This window comes from Amphiura filiformis, chromosome 19 (assembly GCF_039555335.1).
Source record: "Amphiura filiformis chromosome 19, Afil_fr2py, whole genome shotgun sequence".
NCBI classification, from domain to species: domain Eukaryota; kingdom Metazoa; phylum Echinodermata; class Ophiuroidea; order Amphilepidida; family Amphiuridae; genus Amphiura; species Amphiura filiformis.
Genome location: NC_092646.1, coordinates 40000227 through 40023504, shown reverse-complemented (window position 1 = coordinate 40023504; position 23278 = coordinate 40000227). Strand labels below are relative to the sequence as shown.

Below are 23278 nucleotides of genomic sequence, written 5' to 3'. Positions count from 1 at the left end.
GGATCCACAAGATGCTCGTCTATTAGGGGCACCGTTCTTTAACCCCAGTACATTTGTACATTCATTGAATGACCTTTGAAAATTTGGGTACAAAAACTCATACTCTGCAACTTGAGATCAAATTTAGCACTATGATTATTACATTGAGGTTATTGGACTATACCTTTGGGATGAGGCCATTGCAGTCCCTAGTGAAACGATTAATTAATAATAGGACTATTACCAAGGCTACGTAAATCACAGATTAATCTAGGAAATAGAAGGAACCTCAAAAGGTTACAGGCGAACTTCCGTTATTGTTAATTAGTGCTGAAGTAGAAGAATTTGGGTCAGACTAATAAGAAAATAAAATTCTCTTGACATTGAACTTTTGTATTGATGTGAACTTAACCATGAGGTAAAAATCTTTACATGTGATTTCAACCTTATTACCTGTTGCGTGTGCTGTTTACCCTGACCGCTCTACCACAAGACCTAGACTTGAGCCAGAACTGTCTATGTCCACAATTACATGTTACTTTTTTCGGCAACAATTGGATGGTTAATTCTGCTCTCCATAATAAATGCAAGTGATTTTGAGGTATGCATGGTCACTTGCGGTTAAACTCGACGTCCCATTCTTAATATTAATAAATCACCATCTCAATTAATTCAGCACAACATTTTGCGCACTGACAATACACAATTAGCTCGATCCTCTGAATGGTCAGATAATGAACAGATTTCACTAATTATAGTCGCACAAATAATTTAATTATGTTATCTTTCGTTTTTCTTTTTCAGATACCACATTACCAGAAATTGTATGTACTATTAAACCAGCATTGTTACCATCAGATCTGCCATTCAGCAGTCCCGATATACTAGACACGACACAAATAAGCCAAACTGAAATTCGCGCCTATGTCAACAACCCAGTAGTCTCCAGCACAGACAACATCACCTTCACGAGGGCGCATTACACCGGCAATGAGCATACAATACCAGAGGGTAGTGTGATACAAAGAACAGACTACGGGGCGAGGATTTTAATGCCTAATTATAAGAATACTAGTGGAATTTATACATGTGAATTAGAGAGTGGAGCTGGTGTATTGAGCACCTCTGTTGTATTACATACGAGGGATGGTGAGTAATAACGAAGTTTCCTTAAACTTTTATTTCAAATGTCAAGTAAAGCAATGCTATTTTTTTTTGTATAAAGTTCTACCAAGATATTATTGTTGACGAAATCAAATAAAAGACCCCAATGGACGAAGGACTGAAGTGTCAAAAAATAGAGATTAAATGATTAAAAAAAAAAAAATGATTATATTTTTTAAATACTTACTAAATATCTATTATTTATTTATTTATTTATTTATTTATTTATTTATTTATTTATTTATTTATTTATTTATTTATTTATTTATTTATTAATTAATTTATTTATTTAAGAACATTTCTATAGCGCCCTACAAATAACACAACGCATATCTCTATACTTGAATACTTCTTCAACCACACTACTCAATTGTTTTGATCTTTTATTACCGATAGCTTAAGGGATCTGGAATGAGCGTTTTGAGCGTTTCGACAGTATTTTTGTGGGACATGAGAGCACATTAGACATATCAATTGCATTCTGAATACGAAGAATGTCTTTCTGATATCAAATAATTTTCATTTTTGAAATTCACGATATAATACAAATTTTATGACAAATTATTAAAATTAGAGATTTTTCACATTGGTGATATAGAACAGTCATCGAAGTAAATTTTATAAATCTAATGATATATTCTTAAAGTGTATGTAGCCGGGAAGAAAAGCCGACGATCAATTGAAAATTTTGACCTTTCATATTGAGATATAGGTTTTTTTTCCCAAAAAGACCTATTTTTTTGGTGTTTTGGGAAATAAATTCCATATCTTCAATACGAAAGGTCACAATTTTCAATTGATCGTCGGCTTTTCATCCCACCTACATACACTTTAAGTACATATTATCAGATTTATAAAGTTAACTTCGAGTACTGTTAAATATCAAAATATCAATTTTTAATCATTTGCCATAAAATGTGTATTACATTGCGAATTTCAAAAATCTAAATTATTTGATATCAGAAGACATTCTTCGTATTCAGAATGCAATTCGATATGGCTGATGTGCTCTAATGTCCCAAAATAAAACTGTCCAAAGGTTCATACCCACCCCTTAAGTAAAATTAAATATTAAACCGTTCATCTGGACTTACTGTTTTGAGCTGACTGCAGTATCACGTCTCATCCGAGACGCATCTTCAGCATGTTCAGGCATAATGGGCTGGCGTTAAATTGTTGATCCGTGGCCCGGTTGGAGTGACGCCAGCCCATTAGGTCTAAAGATGTGTCTCGGATGAGACGTGATACTATAGGCAGCTCAAAACATTAAGTCCAGATGAACAGTTTAATATTTAATTTTACTTAATCATCTATCTACCTGGATGATTCAGAATATTCACAAATATACCGATACAGCTAACATGTTGAAATAGTTTGGTACCAAAATCACAACTATTAAGAAGTATTTTGATAAATGAAGAGCGCCCATCTCTATTCCTCCTTATAAATGTTAACGTATCAAATGATTCATCGCCAAATTACAAATCTGTCATGTATGTGTGCAGATACCACTGCTTTGGTTTTATTAAAATAATTTGTTTTGTTCATGGTTGTATGATGTCGATATTTGAAGCTGTAAACCACTAACCAGGAAACCGTAGTTAGGGAAAATCCCTCCTTTGAAAGTTCTGTATCGTCCATTACTGCATAGGGCTATTCCATTTGAAATCCACACTACCCCTGTGGAAGATTTAGCTGATGTCTTTCACAGAGGGAGTATAAGTTTCAAATAGAATAGACAATTGGGTAACTTTCATTTGAAATACTCACTCCAGTTGTAGAAGATATAGGTAAAGCCATAATACAGGGGGAGTATGGGTTTCAAAATGATTAACTCTGACAAATTACATTTGAAAAACATACTCCCCTTGTGGAAGATATTTCCAAAATCTTCCACATGGGTAGTGTGGATTTCAACTGGACTAGCCCATTGCAGATTAATTTCTTTTTTTAAAAATTCATTGAAATACATTTATAGCATTTATTAGGAAGTATCATATTTATCTGATATACTTATGTTTTGGATACTTGACAAAAGTTGTGAAAAGTTGGCTACAATAATTGATTGCTAATTTGATTTTTCTTTTGGCATTGACCGCTTCAACCCTAGAGTTTATAAACATAAAATGTGCATCATATGCATGGGGTGTGTACGCGTGTTTAGGAAACGTGTTATATTTTAAAATTTTAAGTTATAGAATGATTAATTGTGATTTACGATCTTAAAGGCTTGACCAAGACTAATCCGAAACTCTGACCAAAAATAAAAATATTCAATCTAATGTATTATTCGCATATCTAAATATAAAATGTCAAAGAAAAGTTTAAAATTCTCACGTTTTTGTCCGAATAAAAATGGTTTTAATAATCCCTGGTAAAAATCTAATTAATATAACTCCATATATTGTATATGCTTATTCTTAAATACTTGAGAACGTTCCTGAAATCTTATTTGTTCTTAGTCGTGTGATATGACACGATATAATACGGTGAGTCGACGCAAATACGCGTACTCGTCTCGTGAATCAATCGGAGTCGCGTAGCAACAACCGGACTGATCGATTTTATCCCTAGGTTTTGTAGGATTTAATTTGATTAAAATTTTGGAATACCGGAACTTATGATATTTTTTATTTGAATTGAAGTGTTTAAGAATGAGAATAAAGGTTACCGACATTCTAAAATGCTGGGAAGGTAACAGAATCGCTGTGGAGGTGTGGCGATCCCACCACAGCAAAACTTCACTTTAGGGTGTGGCCTAATCATTAACGAAAGAAAGATATAGGTACTCCGTCCTTGGATTGAGGTTATACCATAATTTGTACAGTACAAAGACACTTTTTCGGATAAGTCGACCACAAGGATTTCAAATCTGACATTGTGACATTACGACTTCATTTTTACCCAGAATCCAAGATGGCGGCCGACGGTGCCATCTTCAAAAATAAGTTTTGAACCAGAGTACCTAAATCGAAGGTTCGATTCCTTACCTTTTCTGGAGCATGGACTCATATAAGGTATCTTAACCTCCATTTATTTGTTACTTTTGATTCTGATTTTAAAATTTATGACAAAACAATAAACTTTTTTTTTTTCTACAGCTGATCCACGGCCAGCAAAACCAACCGTCACCGCCAGCATTGGTGAGACAACAATGATACGCGTTATAAGGAATAACTTAATGGGGGTCAGATGGAAAAGAACAGAAAATGATAAAAACATCAAAGAAGGCAAAAATAATGATAGAATTAACATTGACGGTGTCACATTATACAACGGTACGACGTATGAGGCGTATCAAATATATGAGAGGACGGAACCACACGCAATAGTCAGATTAATTGTCAGAGGTAAGTTTTTTTTTTTTAAACATTTCTTGTATCATTGCGTCGAAATCGGATACAATACTGATCGTGTCTTAGCAATCACGTGTCTTTCACAAGTCACGTCCCTTTGTAATCTCAAGTGTATTTTAAGGACACAAAGGCATGTATCCGTTCAAGACTCGTCTAGAATCATGACCATGATGACAATTGAAGCCGGTTTGAGGCACGTGTGCATTTTGTGTCTTTTAGGGTATTTAACGGTCGCCCTTTTAACTGCGGATTGTGTGATCAATCCTGAACGGTCATCATGTATGTATTTTGTTATTTGCACGTGTGTTATTTTGTTATTACATAGGGTGAAGTTGTTCTTACCAAAAAAAACCCAAAAAAAACCCACAATAAATAAATAAAGGTTAGAACTTTCCTAAGGCTTTCTGCCAACGTTTCAAGTTTTCCCCCGGGGTTTTCCCATTGATAAATTAATTTTGTACTTTAAGCTCGCCATTCCCCTACTCTCCCCTAGGTTTATTATTTTTGTTATTTAAGTGAAGTGTTTTATTGTTGATAATATTGCTATATGTAAGACCCTTAATTACCAAAAAAGCTTGCCGCGACAGCATTTTACAGCGAACGTGTGTAATTTTAAACAAAAAAACAAATATCTACCGTAATGAATATCTATTATGCCTAATTTGAAAAATGCACCTCATTTGTTGTAAACGTCCTAATATTGATGTTACAGCGTACATTTAAAAGAACGTAACCCAAGATTTGAAAGTTGCAGCAAAATCCGAATGCCTTGTATTCAGTATCCATTGAAATCCGTTCTGCTCTCATTGGATTATTGTTTCATGAATTATATAGAAGGAGGTAAAAACAATGTAATAATCACTAACAATTTAAAAATTCTGATTGGATGAAGGGAACACTTGAGGTTTTAGCAATCACAGATGTCTATTTTCCACTAGATCTCACACAACTCTAATGTTATGCACTCAACCGTGTAGTATAACACAGACTGCCTGGAGACTAGACTCGTTCATTCTCGCTGTACTGGAATTTTTGTGTACTCGGCCGAGTGTATCGAGGTGGAAACTGTGCGTAGATGCATTTATAAGAGAATCGTTTTTGTAGTCAAACCTTTTCATATGTCTTGCCCGCCCGTTGTGGCCGCTTTAGGTCAACAATCCGATGTCTTGTGAGGGCTGATCTATATCAGATGTAATATGACATAGTTGCAAATTCCTAATTTCCAGTCATTAATTAGCTTTTAATTCAATATTATTTCTTGTACTCATAATTTCATTTAGGTCAATGTAAGTAACGTGAGTAAAGTTGGATACGGAATATTGTTAAAAGTTAGGATAGGCTCGGATTTGCTGCTAACATCTTTAGGTTCCCCATTGATTTATTTATTTTGAACTAACAAGCATTGAAGTAAAAGTGCTCACCATCCCCTACTACTTTCCCCCTATGCTTCTATTGTTCAAGTTAAGTATTTTATTGCTGAAGATAAGTCTATTTGGAAGACCTTTGTCAACATATTTACAGTGAACGTACATGTTTAGTCAATCCATCTCGAAACAAAAAATTGTTAACTCACTGAATAAAACGTCCAAGGTCAGATAAAACACTAATACTACTCTTGTGATCTGAACCATTGTTTGGATTAGGAATAGAAAAGAGCTATTTTATTTATTTATTTCCTATTTTAACCTGGCATGCCGGACCTGATATTCCGGAGCTATATTACAAGATAAGAAGTGTACCAAGTATGCATTTTATTGTCAAAGAAACTCAATAATGCTTAATGGCGTGCACATGATAAGTCATAATACATTTTGGTGGAAAAAATCCCAGCAACTACCTAACTTTCTTGCCCGATGTACGTCCACAATTTGATGTCTTACGAGGACCGATCGGTATCGGACGCAATGTCAAATACTTCTGGTCATTGGGTCATTGATTATATTTAATTTACTATTACTTCCGTACCCATAATTGTATGTACCCATTATTTTATTAGATAAGTCAGAACTAACAAAGCTTAAGACATCTCAATATATTGCTATGAGGGGTTTTTGTTTTCTTTTTTTCCCAAAGAGTTTAGGATTTGTTTTTGTTTTCCATAACACAAAAGAGTAATGAAAGCAAGAAATAGCAAAAATCACGGGAAGTTTTTCTCTCGTGTGAATTATGTTAATACATGCGTATCACTTGTTGCTCGAGAAATTGTACAAAATAATGCACTTGTACTGATATGTTAATGCGTCTAATGCACTCCCTGCAATGCTCGTGCATAAGAACGCGTGCATTATTCTGTACTATTTCACTCTCAACAAGTGATACGCGTTTATTAACCTATAATTATACTGCCTCTGACACATTATTTGAGTGTAAAGGATACTGCAACACCCTATATTTCTAAAATGCAAATCTACGCATATAAGTTGTCTGCAATTCTTCTTGACAGCTTGAGTTCTCAAAGCAATTCTTCCCCCGTCCCTGAGATGACCAGTTTGTATAGCCTTGTTCTGTCCAGCTTTCCAGAAACTACCTTTCATCTCAGACAATGGGTTATCGTATATTGACAGTTCGCACGATGAAACTTTATTTTCTCAACTTATACCAATTTGAATAAAAAGGGAGCATTTTGAAACAGACCACGATTTAGATAGACTTTTCTTTCGAAGAATAGAGTGAGTGCTGTTATATTACATAATGACCCCAAATGTATCACCTTTGAAAGGCTCTCTTTTTTCATTTCAATTGGTATAACTTGTGTCTTTAAGATATTTCTTTTGTTTTACGGATACTTTATTTTGAAAATGTTAATATTTTTCACGTCTGTTGTATGAATGAATGATAACAGTATTCGTTCGAGGTTTGATCATTGATTTAAAGCCTTAATGTACGATTTCCGTCAAATTTAAATTTTGTTATTCTTTATTCAAAATGTTGAAATAATATTAGTAATAACTGCCGGGAATGATTGCTGTCCATTTTAAGTTGAAATAACAAGGTAAAGTGAAAGAAACCCCACTGGTTATTTTGGCCATTTAACATGCAGTTCTCTGGGATGACATATTATCATAATTTTTAAATTATGATAATATGTTGAACTTTGCTCTGTTGACCTATAAAGACAACAGATTGGGCCGATTCCATTTAGGTGCAAGTTTGGACATGTGTAAACATTACAAATATGCAAAAAAATCAGGTTTGAAAAAAATTAACAAATTTCATATTATAAGATCGTACATTGTGACTAAGTTTTCCAGATAATCTTGACTATGTAAAGAGTTGAAATAATATTATTATAATTGAAAGTATCATACTTTATCATATATTATTTATCACATTCATCATACCACTTTCATGATCAAACACTATGTCAATTAAACTTTCATACATGCATTACAGAATGTCCGGCAGGTTACTGGGGACCATCCGAAGACTGCGCCAAAGAATGTCCCATGTGCTTTAACGGGGGCGTATGTAACGACAAGACAGGACATTGTATATGTGCCCCTGGATTCAGCGGAACCAACTGTCAAAATCGTAAGTTGATTTTTTATATGTAAGATTGAAAAAATTTCTTTGACGAATTATTGTGAGAATTCTTTTAAGGAATCGGATAGCAACATTTGCACAGTATTTTTTGTGGGACCTAAGAGCACATCATTGTATTATGAATACGAGGAATGTCCTTCTGATATCAAATAATTTTGATTTTTAAAATTCACGAGATAATACAAATTTTATTAAAGCTTTCCCATTGATAAAACTTTTATAGTACAAATTATTCAAAACTTATATTTTGCATATTTTGTTTTATATGTTTAAAAGTCCTCAAAGCAATCTTTGTAAATCTAATGATATGTACTTAAATTGTATGCAGCTGGACGTTAGCTTTGGACATTATCTTTTTATTGATTTTTCGGGTGTCTTAAAATAAAGAAAATAACTAAAATATCAATTTTTAATAATTTGCCTTAAAATATGTATTATATCGCAAATTTAAAAAAAATCAAAATCATTGGATATCAGAAGGGCATTCCTCGTATTCAGAATGCAATTTGATGTATCTGATATGCTCTCATGTCCCACAAAAATACTGTGCAAACATTGCTATCCGATCCCTTAAAGCTATCATTTTGCTTTATCATGTGTGGAAAGGTAAGGTCTTTGACTCTTATAAAATGGCATTGCACTACATTATCTTTAATGCACTCAAGGTCATTGGATGGAACTTTTTAAAAAGTATTTATATGAAGGACATTGAACGGAGAATTGTATTATTTAAATAATATGATTCAAACAGAGATGTCTCTCTCTTCTCCCTCTTTTGACAGCAGGTACTGCAATGATCGTGATGATTGACATTTTATTTTGCTGAAACTTTAACCCCGTGAGAACTACCTGCCAATTGGCCAAAAAGAAGTTTTCATTATCAATTGGACCAATTAGCAACATTGTTAGAATAATTTTACCACACAGAAAAATTGGGGTGAATTATTTGCAAAGCTCCATTCTGATTGGTGATTTAAAAAATGAAGATATCATGTAATTGACCAATCAGAGGCAATGTTAGATCGGCAGGTAGTGCTCAGGGGGTTAATACCGAAAAAGATGTGTCTATAAATTATTCAGGCACTGACCACAAGTCAGCTGCATACTGTATTTATGCAGGTGCACCTGATTTTTGTGACCCAAATTTATTTACCATTATAATAACATAGCAACTGCAACTGCCAAGATCAACAAAGATTAGGAATTTGGATTACTTCCCTCGCTTCCGTATTTTGTTGCCAGACTGGTTGAAGCCGCGTGGCATCAAAAATTAGTGCAAAAAGGCATTAACTTATTTTTTTAAATTCATTAACCTGTTATTTTTCATAACTTGTACGAGACAATTTTCACAATAACTTTGTCAATAACCTATGGCAGTTTGATATGACTGGTAGATCCGAGTCCTGGATATTATTAAAAACAGTTCTTCGAGACAGACAGATGTCGATGACAAGTTGAAACCGCGTGTCACTGAAAACACAGCAAAGAGGCATTAAACTATTTTCCATTTATCAATTAACTTAACTTTTATTTTCCAAAACAATTGTTCTCAATAACTTTGTTTATAACTTTTCTCTGGGTGATATGACTTTGTTTGTGGGTGCTCGGAGTCCTTGATATTACTAAAAACAGTTCTTCGAGACAGATAGATGTCAATAACATGTTGAAGCTGCGTGTCATTGAAAATCATATGAAAAAGGCATTAACTTATTTTCTATTAATCATTAAATTGTTATTTTCTTTTCTTATCTAAGACAATTTTCACAATATCTTTGGCAGTTTGATATAACTTTGTTTGTGGGAGATCAGAGTCCTGGATAGTTTACTAAAAACAGTTCTTCGAGACAGACAGATGTTATTAACAGGTTGAAGCCGCGTGTCATCGAAAATCATAGCAAAGAGGCACTAAATTATTTTCAATAAATCATTAACCTTTATTTTCTTTACTAATCCAAGACAATTTTCACAATAACTTTGTCAATAACCTTTGGCAGGTTGATATGACTTTGTTTGTGGTAGATTGGAGTCCTGGATATTACTAAAAACAGTTCTTCAAGACAGACATATGTCGATGACAGGTTGAAGCCGCGTGTCATCGAAAGTCATAGCAAAGAGGAGGCATTAAATTATTTTCCATTAATCATTAACCTTATTTTTATTTTATTTACTTATCCAATGACGATTACTCAATAACTTCATATGACTTTGTGGGTGATCGGAGTCCTTGATATTATTACTAAAACCAGTTCTTCAAGACAAACATATGTTGACGACTTGTACAGTAACTTGTTATTATTTCCCTTTTTCACACCCAGCTGTCATTAATCATATCTGTGTAAAATCTTTGCTCAGATAATGGGGGGTGTGTGTGTGTGTGTGATTTAAAACAGGGACAGAGTGAAGGTTTTTTTTACAGCACATACCGATACCTTCCAATAGACAATAGCGGTAAAGACCAAACGTAAATGCACATCACGCTGGCACCGGCCAGTGGTGTGCGCAAGGAGATGGGGCAACCACAATCTTGGATAACAGCACTTGGAACGCTTGGCACATTCTGCCGTAATTTCGTGCAGAATTTCTTATGATCATGGAAATGACATATATTGTGCGTACAAACATAACATCTACAAAAATGATTTACCCTTCCCCCTCCCCATCAATCAATGTTGGGGACATTGGGAAACCGCTGAAGACATTGGCATTTCTCAACATTGCATGGGAGAAAGGGGATGACAGTTTTCTGTTATTTACACACAAGCGTTCCAAGACTTATTTCCAAGATTGCTGGTCGGTCATTCTGCGGTGGCACAAAGCCCGGCATAAATTATAGGGCTGATTTTTTCCTTCTATTTTTAAGGGGTCGGGAGCGTACAGCGCGGGGAATTGATTTTGCAACCACCGACATCAAGATCTTTGTCCGTATTTTGTTTACTGATTGATGGCCAATTTCGGTTCTGGTGACCGTTTTATATCCCCTTAGGTCTTACAGTCATGTCTGTGTTTATATGTCATAATAATTATGACGCATCACTAATAGTAACACAGAGGGTAAAGTAACCAGAACCTTCCTTCTAATCACAGTGGGTCTTATGAACCACATTGTCACTGAAGCATGTTATTTTTATAGGGCAATACAATCGGGCGGACTATAGAATACGGAAATACATTGAAACTTAAAGGCACTATCAAAGGAGCAAATGTATTCCTTTTTTAGGAATGGCCAAATCTTTAAGTCGATTGTCATTCATCAGAATTTCCACTCACTGCTGTGTGAAGCCCTCCTGCAGCATTTTCATTCTACTTATGTTCCTTGCCGCTGATGCCCAAGCTGTTGTGGTGATGTCGTCTCTCTAACATTTTTTTGTCTTCCTCTTCTCCTCTTTCCAGTCCTTGGTTGCCATTTTGAAAGTATCTTCGTCCACCTGTTATCTTAAGTTCTTGATAAGTGACCTGCCCATCTGCAATTTGTTTCCTTAATCTTCTCCAAGATATCTTTGACTTGGGTTACTTTTCTGATTTCTGACTTTATCACGCAATGAGAGGTGGATCATTTTCCTTTCCATAGCTCTCTGTGCTGTTTATCAATTTCTGTTCCATTTCTTTTAATGTTGACCAAGTCTCTGCACAATAGGTCATAGTTATTAGCACAAACTGGTCATAAATTCTTCGCCTCAGTGACAGCGGTATTTTTTTAATATCTCTTCTGCTGTGTTGGTGTCAATTATCAAGGTCTGCCTAAGGTACTTATATCAACATTCTTGAATTGGTGATTTGCTATTGCGATTGTTTCTTTTGTCTCAAAGTTTGTCATAAACTATGTCTTTCCTTTGTGCATTTTCCGTCTAACACGTGTACTTTCTTTGTACAAGCTGTTCATTTGATCTTCCATATGTGACGTGTCATGTCAAAAGCAGACACTTTTGGGCAGGATCGTAAATGGAGAAATAGCCAAAAATCTGCTCGGGGTGATTTTTTCACAATTTGGGTTTGTTGCGAATTTGTGATGTTATTAATGTTAAAAACATTGTCTGATAGTTTCAGACCAGAATGTAACTGGCATCTTGTATTTCTTTGAGACATTTTTCAAGGCAATTCCTACTCTCAACATTGTCAATAATATTTTTAAAGGCCGATATCTCAATTTCCAATTTTATAATACCATAACTTACGAACTCAATATCTTAGCTTAGGAATGTCCAATTTCATTGGGGAAAACGGCGTTGTGGAACAAAATATCTATTTATTTAAGCTATGTAAAAACCTCAAAATTGATAACCTGCCCAAAAGTGTCTGCTTTTGACATGACACGTCACATATCCTTCACCGATGTTGTTGTTAGGGCAACATCATCTGCAAATCTAAGATCCGTTAACATCTCCCCTTCGATGTTGATTCCTTTTCCCCTTAGTTGGACTTTTTGAAAACCTCTTCCAGTGCTGCCGTGAAAATCTTTGGTGACAATGTATCTCCCTGTCTCACTCCTCTCTCTCTCTATTCGCACCTCCTTGGAAACATCATTATCTATGTGTATTTTGGTGGTGGCATCTGTGTATATCTGTGTCAATTGTCATTAGGTGCTATTTATACAAAAAAAGGAAAATATGAAGAAAAGGGCAGTGTAATGCATTTAATTGTGTGTATATAACTATAAGCTTCCTCCAACACTTTCTAAAACCTGACCATTTACCATTAGGTTGTATTCGGTCCAATCACTTTTAGCCTTGTAGGCTATGTTAGCACACCTATACTCTTCACAAAAAATACCCAGAACTGATTTTCTATGATTTGTTTTTTCGATTTTCAGATTTAGCGCGCGAATCACCGATAGTGTTGTGAAACCAGTGTATGGTGTAATAACCTCTAAAGTTTAGCAGTTGTTTGTGACGCATACAATCACGGTAGCATCCTCTCAGACAATTAGATAATTAATAATTAATTACCCTCAAACCATTCCTTATTACATTTCTGTATGACATTGCACCACATTGAAATCTAATACACTGTTTGGTTTCTTCTGATTCATGAGAAATCACCGTTATGTCATGATCCACAAGGGAACTATTTATAGCACCAATTCAATCGGAAGTAATAGATTTAAGATGGAAATCAACATTTTTATTATTGCTATGACAACTGATTTTGTTTACTCATGTTGTGAGATCTGACATATCATCATAATTTGGATATGGAGATATGGTATGGACATTTGAAAAAAAAATAGATTGACAGGACAAGACAATTTTAGGGGAAGTCAAAGGTGTTGAAATTATAATACTCTTCTCAATTACAACTTATGGCTATCGAACTTTGATGTGTATACTCGTATATAAATAGTGATATTGTTTTTCGTGAGGTACAAAGCATATCCATGAGCTGTCTTGAATAGCGGTTGTTATCGCAAACTTTCGGATGACGACTTTCTCTCTACCTAATATTTGCTGTTTTTGTCACCCATCAGTATACCAATTGTTCCCAAATTTGCCACAATTGGGACCTTCCATGGGCACATTTGACCAAAAAACTGAAACCCACCGAAATCGCTAAAACGGTACCCCCAAACAGTGGCACATCCATGTATACCTTCAACCAGGAATACCTCCCCCAACGGAGACAGTTCACTGAACATACTCAAGTACAAAAAACGTTAACTCTTTTAGGTTTTTCTAGCAGATATTTATGTTATACAAGGGAGGACGTATGTTGTGCTTCAGTGAAATGTCTTCTATGAATAAGGCCACTTCATGACGACTTCAATACTGACGACTCCAATTGTTTGACCTATTACGAAACTTATTCCAGTACAATTTTCGTTGCACTCTCAATAATAAGGCACCTGCTATCAGACTCGTAACCAATCATGACTAGATTCGAGACTTGAGACAATTTTACAAAAATGGTATGATTTCCCGGTATGATTTGACTCGGATTTTTAATTTTCTCCATATATTTTAAACAGTGACCATGGTGACTCGAGTCTTTTGACTCAACTTGATCAATTGGTAGAAATTACTCGACTCGACGCGTTACATCTCTGCCTGTTATATTGTACAAAGTTTAAAATAAGAGAACATGTTTTTAATTTATCCAACTAGCATGCTCCCGTCATTTGCTGTCACCACCTTTCGCGGTTGGTAAATGGTACTTATATTTTGGGTATCTAAATGTTCTATAAAGATACACATGCTAATGTTGACAATAAAGTCGAATAGACAATAGATATTGATTACCTGTGAGCTACTCATGTCTAATGATATGAGTGACTGACCGGTTATGAGAAAAAAGAGGATATGCGAGTGTTATGTTATATACCATGTATACAGTAACCTTATTAGAGGTGAATTAGTCCGCAGGGTACTTTCAGTGCTCTGGAAACTAATTAACTTAATTTGACACCCTTAAGGGGGTACTACACCCATCGCATTTTTTGCGGTTTTTTTGCATTTTGTGAAGAAATGAAAAAAAAAAATTGGTCAAAGTGGTATGCAAAATGAAGGGGCAAATCTTCTCGTTCTATTGGTGGCATCGGTATCGATGTAGCTTACATGCTTTTAAAGGGACATGCCCAAAAGCGGTACATGGGGGCACTTTTACAAATTGGAGTATATCTAAAATTTCAGAATTGCTACCGTGAAACCAGTCACACGCACAAATTAAGCATTAATGTCAGACCCTAAAAGTACCAAAATATATATTTTTTGGAAATGCATTAATTATGCACAGCTTTGAAAACACATGCTTGGCATCACTTATCATTATTAAAGAAAATAAACTTCTTTTTTTCCCTTCCAGTTGACAATGATATGCAAAATTTGTGTTCGCTAGCCAGCACATCTGTTTCAGGTTTGAAACAGTAAAATCTTAATGATAAGATAATGCTTGTTTTTTAGTTCTATGCGATTTTTGGGGTCGCCATCTCAGTAAAAGACAAACACTGAATACAATGTAAACGCTATCACAAGTACATGTGTTTGGCACAAAAATGTTAATTTGTCGCAACTTGTTGCACAAAATCAACTAAAGTGAGAACGTTCACAATGTATGTTGGAGCATAATTAATATGCCACCATTTTTACTTACATCAGAGAAGACAATCCTGTATATTTCACTTGAAACAATTCCTGCCAGATGATATTTCCGAGTTTGTGGAGGTCGCCATTATAATTTTGTATTTTGGGGTTGGGCGATACCGCCGATCGGTACTGTGGGTCGATATGATTAATTGGTATCGGCCATACGATACCGGTAGGCTACTTTTGACAGAATATAGAAAAAATAAAATGTATTATTATGAAACGTAGGCTATTGAAAACAAAAATATTCGAAAATTGAAAACAAATAATTATAAGCAAATATTCTAATCTTTCATTCTCGACTTCACGCCGTGGGGGGGGGGGCACTCGGCAACTTTGGAGGTGACGCGCCTGTAGGGCTGGATAAGACCCCCTTTTTCAGCATCGCTGTCACCCAAAGACCCCATATTTTTTTACAAACACATGCTCTGTCACCCGAAGACCCCCTATTTTCCCCAGGCGGCGAATGGCATGATCGAGCCGGCAACTTGTGAAACCGCCCGGCCGTATGGCATTTTCCATATACCGCTACTTGGTTAGTTTTGTGGGGTTCATTATCGAACCCCAACGGTTTAGCTTGTATTTATATTATTTATTAACATAGGCCTATTTGTTTGTGATATTTCAATCGTTTTAAAATTTCAAAATAATCCCATTCAATTACACGGTTGAAGATGAAAATTTACTGAATTTAGAGAATGCAATGCGACCACCACCTGATTTTTCCATTTGATCTGTCACCCAAAGACCCTTGCAAGTTCAATTTGAACAGCAACTTTCATTTATCACTGATTTTGTTACTTATTTTGAAGAAAAAAACAATGAAATTTGAAGCCATTTAGAACTAGAAATTCGATTTTCGAGGTTTTTGCAGCGCTGTTTCGGCTCTCACCCAAATATTCCATTTAAAAATAAGGTCATGTTCTCACCCAATGACCCCATATTTTTTACATTTTGCTCTCACCGAATGCCCCTTAGTGCGAAAGTGCCAGCCCTACACCTATAATCCATTTCATATTGAAGTGCCCCCCGGGACTTCAGGTAGCGAATAAATTGTGTGGTATAGTGATTTAATTCCAATGGATTGTCCCCGGGAGTGTCTATTGGATATACTCAGCGGCATACCATGCGTGATATGTGCGAGATATTTCGAGTGATAGAGGTGAAGTTTATGATGTTGTTTTTTGCAAATTTCCAATGTTTTTCGCCTCCAAATGTATTGGGAACTTTCATAATGATTGCATATTAAAGACCCATTCAGTGATCCCAGCGCAAGTGTAAAAAATTAAAATTGTTTGAAGGATAAGTCATTCAAATTGTCATTTGGTATTTTTGAAATGACAAATTTGGCAAAAAACCAAAAAAACAGCAGTATACTGACGAAGTTGAAGCCAGTGGCGTAGCTGCCAAAATTGCCTGTTTGGGCCCCGCCCCCTGGCGCTATTTGGGCCCTCGCCCCTAGCTCAAGGAAAAAAGAGGAAAAAGGAGAGAGAGAGAGAGAGAGAGAGGGAAAAAAAGGGAGAGGAGTGGGGGGGGGGAGAATGGTACTATATAATATCAAAATGTGTTGCTTTTAGGGCGCTAGCACCTATAATCTCTTTTTTCTCTCTCTCTCTCTTCACTTTCTCAAACCACCGGAAAAAAATTGGGTCAACCTTTTCGGGCTGTTGAGGCAGGGGCGGCTAAATTTTTGTTTGGTGGATTTGGGCCCCCGCCCCATACAGGCTTGCCCTCCCCCCCCTGGAAAAAAATCCCAGCTACGCCACTGGTTGAAGCCCCATTCAAATACACAGTAGCTAATTTAGATACTATCAGTATCTAAATTACAGATTCGTGTAAAATGTCTTTCGGCTGAACCACTCGCATAGGCTATGTTTAGCACATCTATGACAATGACAAAGGTACCGAAATCTGAATTTTGATGATTTTTACGATCGTCTGGATGAGCAAATCACTGAATGGGCCTTTTAATTATTTTATCAAAAAAAAAAAAAAAAAGAAAAATCTAAAAATTTAAAACGATCGTACATTAAGGCTTTAATTAAAAAGAAAGTTGTAAACTTGTTGCATCTAGTTGATTAAAGTGATGTTTGCTATACTGGTTTTATTATCACCTGTGTTGTGTTTACGATTCGTAATCCCACGAAGAGTAAGTTTAGTTCGTTAATGTGGTAGGCCTACAGCCACACGTACCCCGCATCCCCTGAACAAGCACATCCCGACTCATTTCAGGCGCGGATTCAGGGGGAGCGCCGACTGGCCCGAAGAGAAGAGAAAGGGGCTTTCGCCGATTTATGTTTAAAACAATTGCTAAAATTGTCCACCAAATCGCTTCAATTAGATCTTCATTTTGCACAAGTTTCTTACTTCTGAGGGGGGAACATCCCCCTCAGACAACCCCTGCGTCGCGCAAGCTTAGCTCCGCGGCCATTCTTTTTTCATTTTATTTTATTTTTCTAAAAATTTGGCCCCACTCCCTGACTGCTCTGGATCGACAATCGGTAACAAAAGCTGGTATCGCCCATCACTATGAAGATTGACATAGACGTATTATAGGACTGGGAGCGAGTCTAATACGTGTGAGTAACGGCAGAAACCGGTTGTGAAGAAGACTACGTGGATCGCTACAAAAATAAGCGTCCGTAACAACCTGTCAACTTTAAGACAAATAGGTGAAAAATTACACTTTCACGATGTGTTTTCATAATCTTTTTTATTTCACATGATCCGTGCATATATCGACTAGCTATAAATGGAAAAATATTTTTTTAGACCAATCAAACCAATACATGGGTGTAGTACGCCCTTAACGTAAACATAATCAAAATTCAATGTCTTATTAGGGTATGTACATCCTTATTCTTCGTATCGCAAAGAAACCTTTCCCGAAATAATGTAGACCGTAAAGGTTTTTAGCGTTACAAATTCCCCAAACTGCCAAATTTGAAATATATTGGTGCCCAGTTTATACTCGTTGGCCAGGGTAAAATAGAAACGCCATGCGTAAATCCAAATATTGCCATGCTCGCTATTTATAACATGCTCATCATGCTCATGAATTTTGTTATCAAAAATCGAATCTTTAGTAGGTCTATTTCAAGCCCAGGAATGCAAGTCTCTTTAACGAGTTTCAGTCATAATGAGACCATGGTTAACCACTGTGATAACAAGTTGTGAATCAGTGCTTATCGGAAGTATTCGCCCAGAGTGCCCATCCTGTCGTACGTATAGTACAGACACAGTATGGGCATCAATATAAACACACGTGTTTACCTGTTAAACAAAACAAATTGACATATGTCTAACCGCGTCAAAACGCAGTCTGTCCTATTTAGTCAATTTGAGTACTATATTAGGACACGGGCATTTTATGCACCATTCAATGGTTTGTAACAATATTAAGAGCCTCGGGGCCAATGGACAAGTAGAAGTGCGGGGCCGTTTTGACATCCCTTTATCAGCCCTATCCCTAACGTCGCTTTTGCTCGTCCATCTTGTCCAGTGTGCTTCGACTATATTTATAAATACGCACGTGACCAACTCCGCGCTGCCATAACAGCTTGTAGACAGTAAGTCTCGAAGTGACCTTCTACATAGCGGGTGGTCTCCCTGTACATTTGAATGTAAAGGCGGTAAACAACGCGAGACTGTGCAGCAAAAGTCAACTTTGTGATTATATTGTGAACCTTTTCCGTTGATAAATATTTTTCCGTCGGCAAATACTTTCAAAATGATGGTTTTGATAACATATTACAAATGCGGAATCCCTCCAATGTGTAATAATTTTGCTAAAGTAATACTAAAATTTGATGATATTTATCTAAAGAGTCCTTTTCAATGGCGCGAGGATTTGGTCACCCTTGCTGGTCTTGGTATGCCGTGGCCATGGGTCACGTGCGTATTTATAAATGTAATCGAAGGTAGCTGTTGTCCCGGGGGCTATTGTCCATCGCTTGCTACGCCTCGGTAATTCACACGAGAATAGCTTTGCATATTCTGTATGGAATAAACAGTATTGTAAACATTTATTCCAGAAGACATCCACTACCAGTATATAATCTTTAGAAACACCCTGAGATTTCAGAGGGGCAGGGACATACAATTTTCGCGATTTTTTGTAAATATCAATTTTAAGTATACCTTCAATTGTTTTGTTTTTCATCTCACTAGTCTAGCAGGCGATTTATTTTTCTTAAAAATGTCCCAATGGAAATCTAATGTGCACCACTTATTACAATACAATACTACCTATAAGTGACGTCATATTAGTATCGTGTATCGTTGTCGAGCGATGTTATATGTCAATACATGATTAAACAGTTATACTGCTCTAATTTGGGTGTGAAAGTGTTCTGAACTATGTAGACTCTAGCTGCACTTTAGAATAGAACTACACAGGTCATTGTGACTAAGCATCTTATTTTTTAAACAAGACGTTTGAAAGGTCATACATATTCTCAAAATGTTGCTTAAAATTTGTTTTCCTGTTTTCAAAGTGAAGTTTGGTTTGTAAATGGTTTTGTTACAATATGCATGAGTATCAAGAAAGTAGGCACTCGGTATTTAAGGGTAGACGAGGTATTGTTGGTTGAAGTAGCCGAAATATTGATTTTCTTTGTCTAAATTAATATATTATTGAAAAATAATACTTAATGTTTTGCAAAAGTTGACGTTCATTCTACAAATCATATACTTTGAAAACTTGCTTGATATATTGTTGTTAATCAATGAGTTATGTACGTTTTACAAAAGTGTTGTTGTTTCAGCCCTCTTTACAACATAACTCAAGAACCACAGGACCTACAAAAGTATATCTGTGATATTTGAATTCTTCTACACGCTCGCTATTAATGGTCAATGCAATTTTTGCCAAAGCTCACTACCATTCACAAGATGCTGTGAACTACCAAATCACAGCAGTTTAAAATAGTTGCTAACCTTAAAGAGGTCAAACTTTGTGTGGGTAACAAAACGATGCCACCATTAGGAGAAAAAGTTAAAGCCTCTCATTTGCAGCATGTAACAACAAAGATATTGCCGAAACAGGGTTTATTATACAAAGTTAGCCGGCTGATAAGCCAATTAATGATTTAGATTACAGTTTACGTTTTTATCGCCTCAGCTTCGACCATATCTAGTGGGAACATATTCTCATGTGTTCCCGCCTTAACAGATTTTAAACTGCACGTCAAAGTCAATGCTTTTTTCTATTGACACATTTCATATTGAAAATGTATTGTTTTAAATAAAACTTTCGCACTGTAATTGTCTTTCTTGGTACATGTAAAATTAAAAGATGACAAGGAAATACAACAATTATGCACAGTTTACATGTTATACGATCTAATGATCAATCCGATGAATTAGGCAATGGTGAATCCAACGGACCAGGATAGAAAACATATCAAGGATTAAAAAATGATAATTATAATAGGATACCTTGAATACGGTACAAACAACTGGTAAGAAAAAGAGCACCAACTTGACGCTGGGCAAGAAGTAAAATACTAGATGGTACGCAGAGGGGGACGAAAACAGCAAATTTAGGCATTAGAAGTAGGTAAAGTTCGATAGCCGAAAATTACCAGTTCTAAGGCACACAGAACACGCAAAAAACCTCAGGGATCAATGGGAATACAAAGGTGCACTAGAACAATGATGAAAGTGCACAGTGATTTTCATCACTTATTCTAGTTCACTTTTGTATTCCAATTGATCCCTGTTGTTTATGTAGGTTCTGTGTGCCTTGGAACTGGTAATTTTTGGCTATCGCACTTTACCTACTTGTAAAGCTTACACCAGCTAGTCTGTATTTCACTTGTTTCCCCACGTCAAGTTTGTGTACCTTGCTCTTTTTCTTTCAATCAATCCGATGGATAATGGTATTTTTTTACTTTTACTAAAGAATAATTTATTACAAGGCAGATTTCTTTCGTGTAAGCGGGTGGTTAAAGCCTGGCACTTAAACAACAAAATGTTTAAGTGCCAAGCTTTAACAACCTTTTTGCTGTGTACAGAAATTTGTCGTAATGATATTACGCGAAATTTCTCTAGCGTTTTTATTCTTCGTGATGCAGCGAGCCGAGCGAGGGACTACAATTAAACAATCAACACTATTAAATAAGCTGGAATTGACAGGATAACAATTAAATTGTGACATGGTTTTATAAATTCTCATTACTATATGTAAGTCGGTACCGACTCGGTACCATCAACCTAGATAATCAGGGCTTAATTTACTTCGGAAAGTGTAAACTCCTTGGTTTTACGCTCATTACATTTCGTTAAGGTCAATTAAAAGAAGAGAGGTAGTCTCTAATAAAGTGTTGAGTCCGTGATAGTCAATTTCAGGTTTTGCTGATGCCATATTTATGGGGTAATTAGATAACAAATTAATAACATGTTTGACAGGAAGACATTTAATACCTTAAGGCACAGTTTGTCACCTAAGGTGAATAAATAAAGTTTTAGTTATAAACGGTTAAAATATGTCAATACAAAAAAGCTATTGCCGAAACAGAGTTTATTATACAAAGCTAACCGTGTGATAAGCTAATTAAAAGGTTTGTTTACCTTTAAGTTTCTTATCACCGCAACCTGGAAATCTGAAATATATCAAGCAGATGTGTATTCTTCCTTAAGAAAAAGAGAACATCATTGAGGCCCATACACGATCAATTTTATTGACTAATATTGGGGACCCTAGATGTAGGAGTGGATACAAAATCTACCATTGTGTACTACTAATGTTCGTGTGTACAGCTGTGCACAACTGTAGTTTTGTGTCCACTCTTGTATCTAGGATTCCCAATATTGATCAATAAAATTTATCGTGTATGGGCCTCATAAGGCAATATTGAGAATGATTAAAAACATTGTACCTTTATCCTTTACAACAGAGCCATATATTTTGTCTTTTTTTCCAACAAATCTCTTTAGAGATTTTAGCACTAGAACAACTTCAATTCCGACACATCTCTTAAGAGTTTTAGAAGACAAGAATAACTTCAATTCCAACAAATCTCTTTAGAGTTTAAAAAGACTGAACAACTTCGTTTCTTTGATAGTTAAAGAAAATACTAAGAACGTTGAAAGTTTTATTCTTGGGTTTTCGAGTAGATGACTAACCATAATAATGTTTAGTGTTAGTACCACGAAATAGCTGGAATGGTATAATTTGAGACAATTTCTCAATTCTTTTTTTTTCAGTTCATGGTAGAAACAGATTCGGTCAACAAGCCCAGTATAATTGCAGTAATGGTGAACCTGGTAGTTCACCAGGCTGTCAAGGAGTCATGTTCTGTCTACAAGATCCCTATGGGTGTTCGTGTGCAGCAGGATACAGGGGCCTCGATTGCATGTCAGGTAGGTTGTATTGGTTAAATTAGACTTATTGCCGGCTCAATGGTTCTGGTCATTATTTCGTATTTGCATAACAATATAATTATGTGTTTGTAACGTATACCCCCGGGAGTATACCCTATACAGAGTATCAAAGGGGCTGACCTTGCCCATTGATTATGATTTTGCCCTTATTATGTTACATAGAGGGTGGCTCTACATAGTCGTTTACTGTAACAAATGCAGGTGCTGTTTTAGATTCGGTGGCTCCAAAAAGAGCCGTTGAAGCGGACTGACTCTTGAGCACTGAAAGGTTGGTGGTCTAAAAAGAGTCGCTTATCAGAATCTTATTGTATCAAAGGTCGCATCACTTACTTCTCGTACTGTATAATTATGCAGTAATCACGCCATTGGCAGAATGAAAGGTTTGTGACAGCGACGTAAAATCAGAATCGTCAAATGGGATGAAAAGAGGATTTTTCATATATTGCCCGGGATATATTGTTAAAACATGTTATATTGGTAACATAACGAGGAAGGCTTGAGACGTCCACTCAGTAAAATAATCGATAGCAAACATATTCAGGATGTAATATTATCAGCCTGGTAATTCTGTCGTTATGTAGTTGGCCTATACACATAATCATGATAATGAGAGCCTTGCACACTACATAATCGTGACCCTGTATCACGGCCTCTTGAAATCGGAAAAACACACAAAACACCCACTGTTGCTATTTATGTTAAATATCAACATGTTTAACGTGCTTAACTGTCGGCCAAACTGTTCAGGTTTTTACCCCGGTTTTTACAAGGGATTTA

General features: G+C 35.9%; 1 protein-coding gene across 1 annotated transcript in view; it reads left to right on the top strand.

Annotated features, from left to right (window-relative positions):
- LOC140141291 (receptor-type tyrosine-protein phosphatase F-like) overlaps window positions 1-23278 on the top strand; it is a 122354-nt gene that overhangs the window by 24582 nt on the left and 74494 nt on the right. The window contains exons 2-5 of the mRNA XM_072163116.1: window positions 784-1128; window positions 4245-4493; window positions 7893-8030; window positions 22325-22480. Coding sequence (XP_072019217.1) covers window positions 784-1128; window positions 4245-4493; window positions 7893-8030; window positions 22325-22480 — 888 coding nt within the window. The remainder of the gene's footprint in view (window positions 1-783; window positions 1129-4244; window positions 4494-7892; window positions 8031-22324; window positions 22481-23278) is intronic.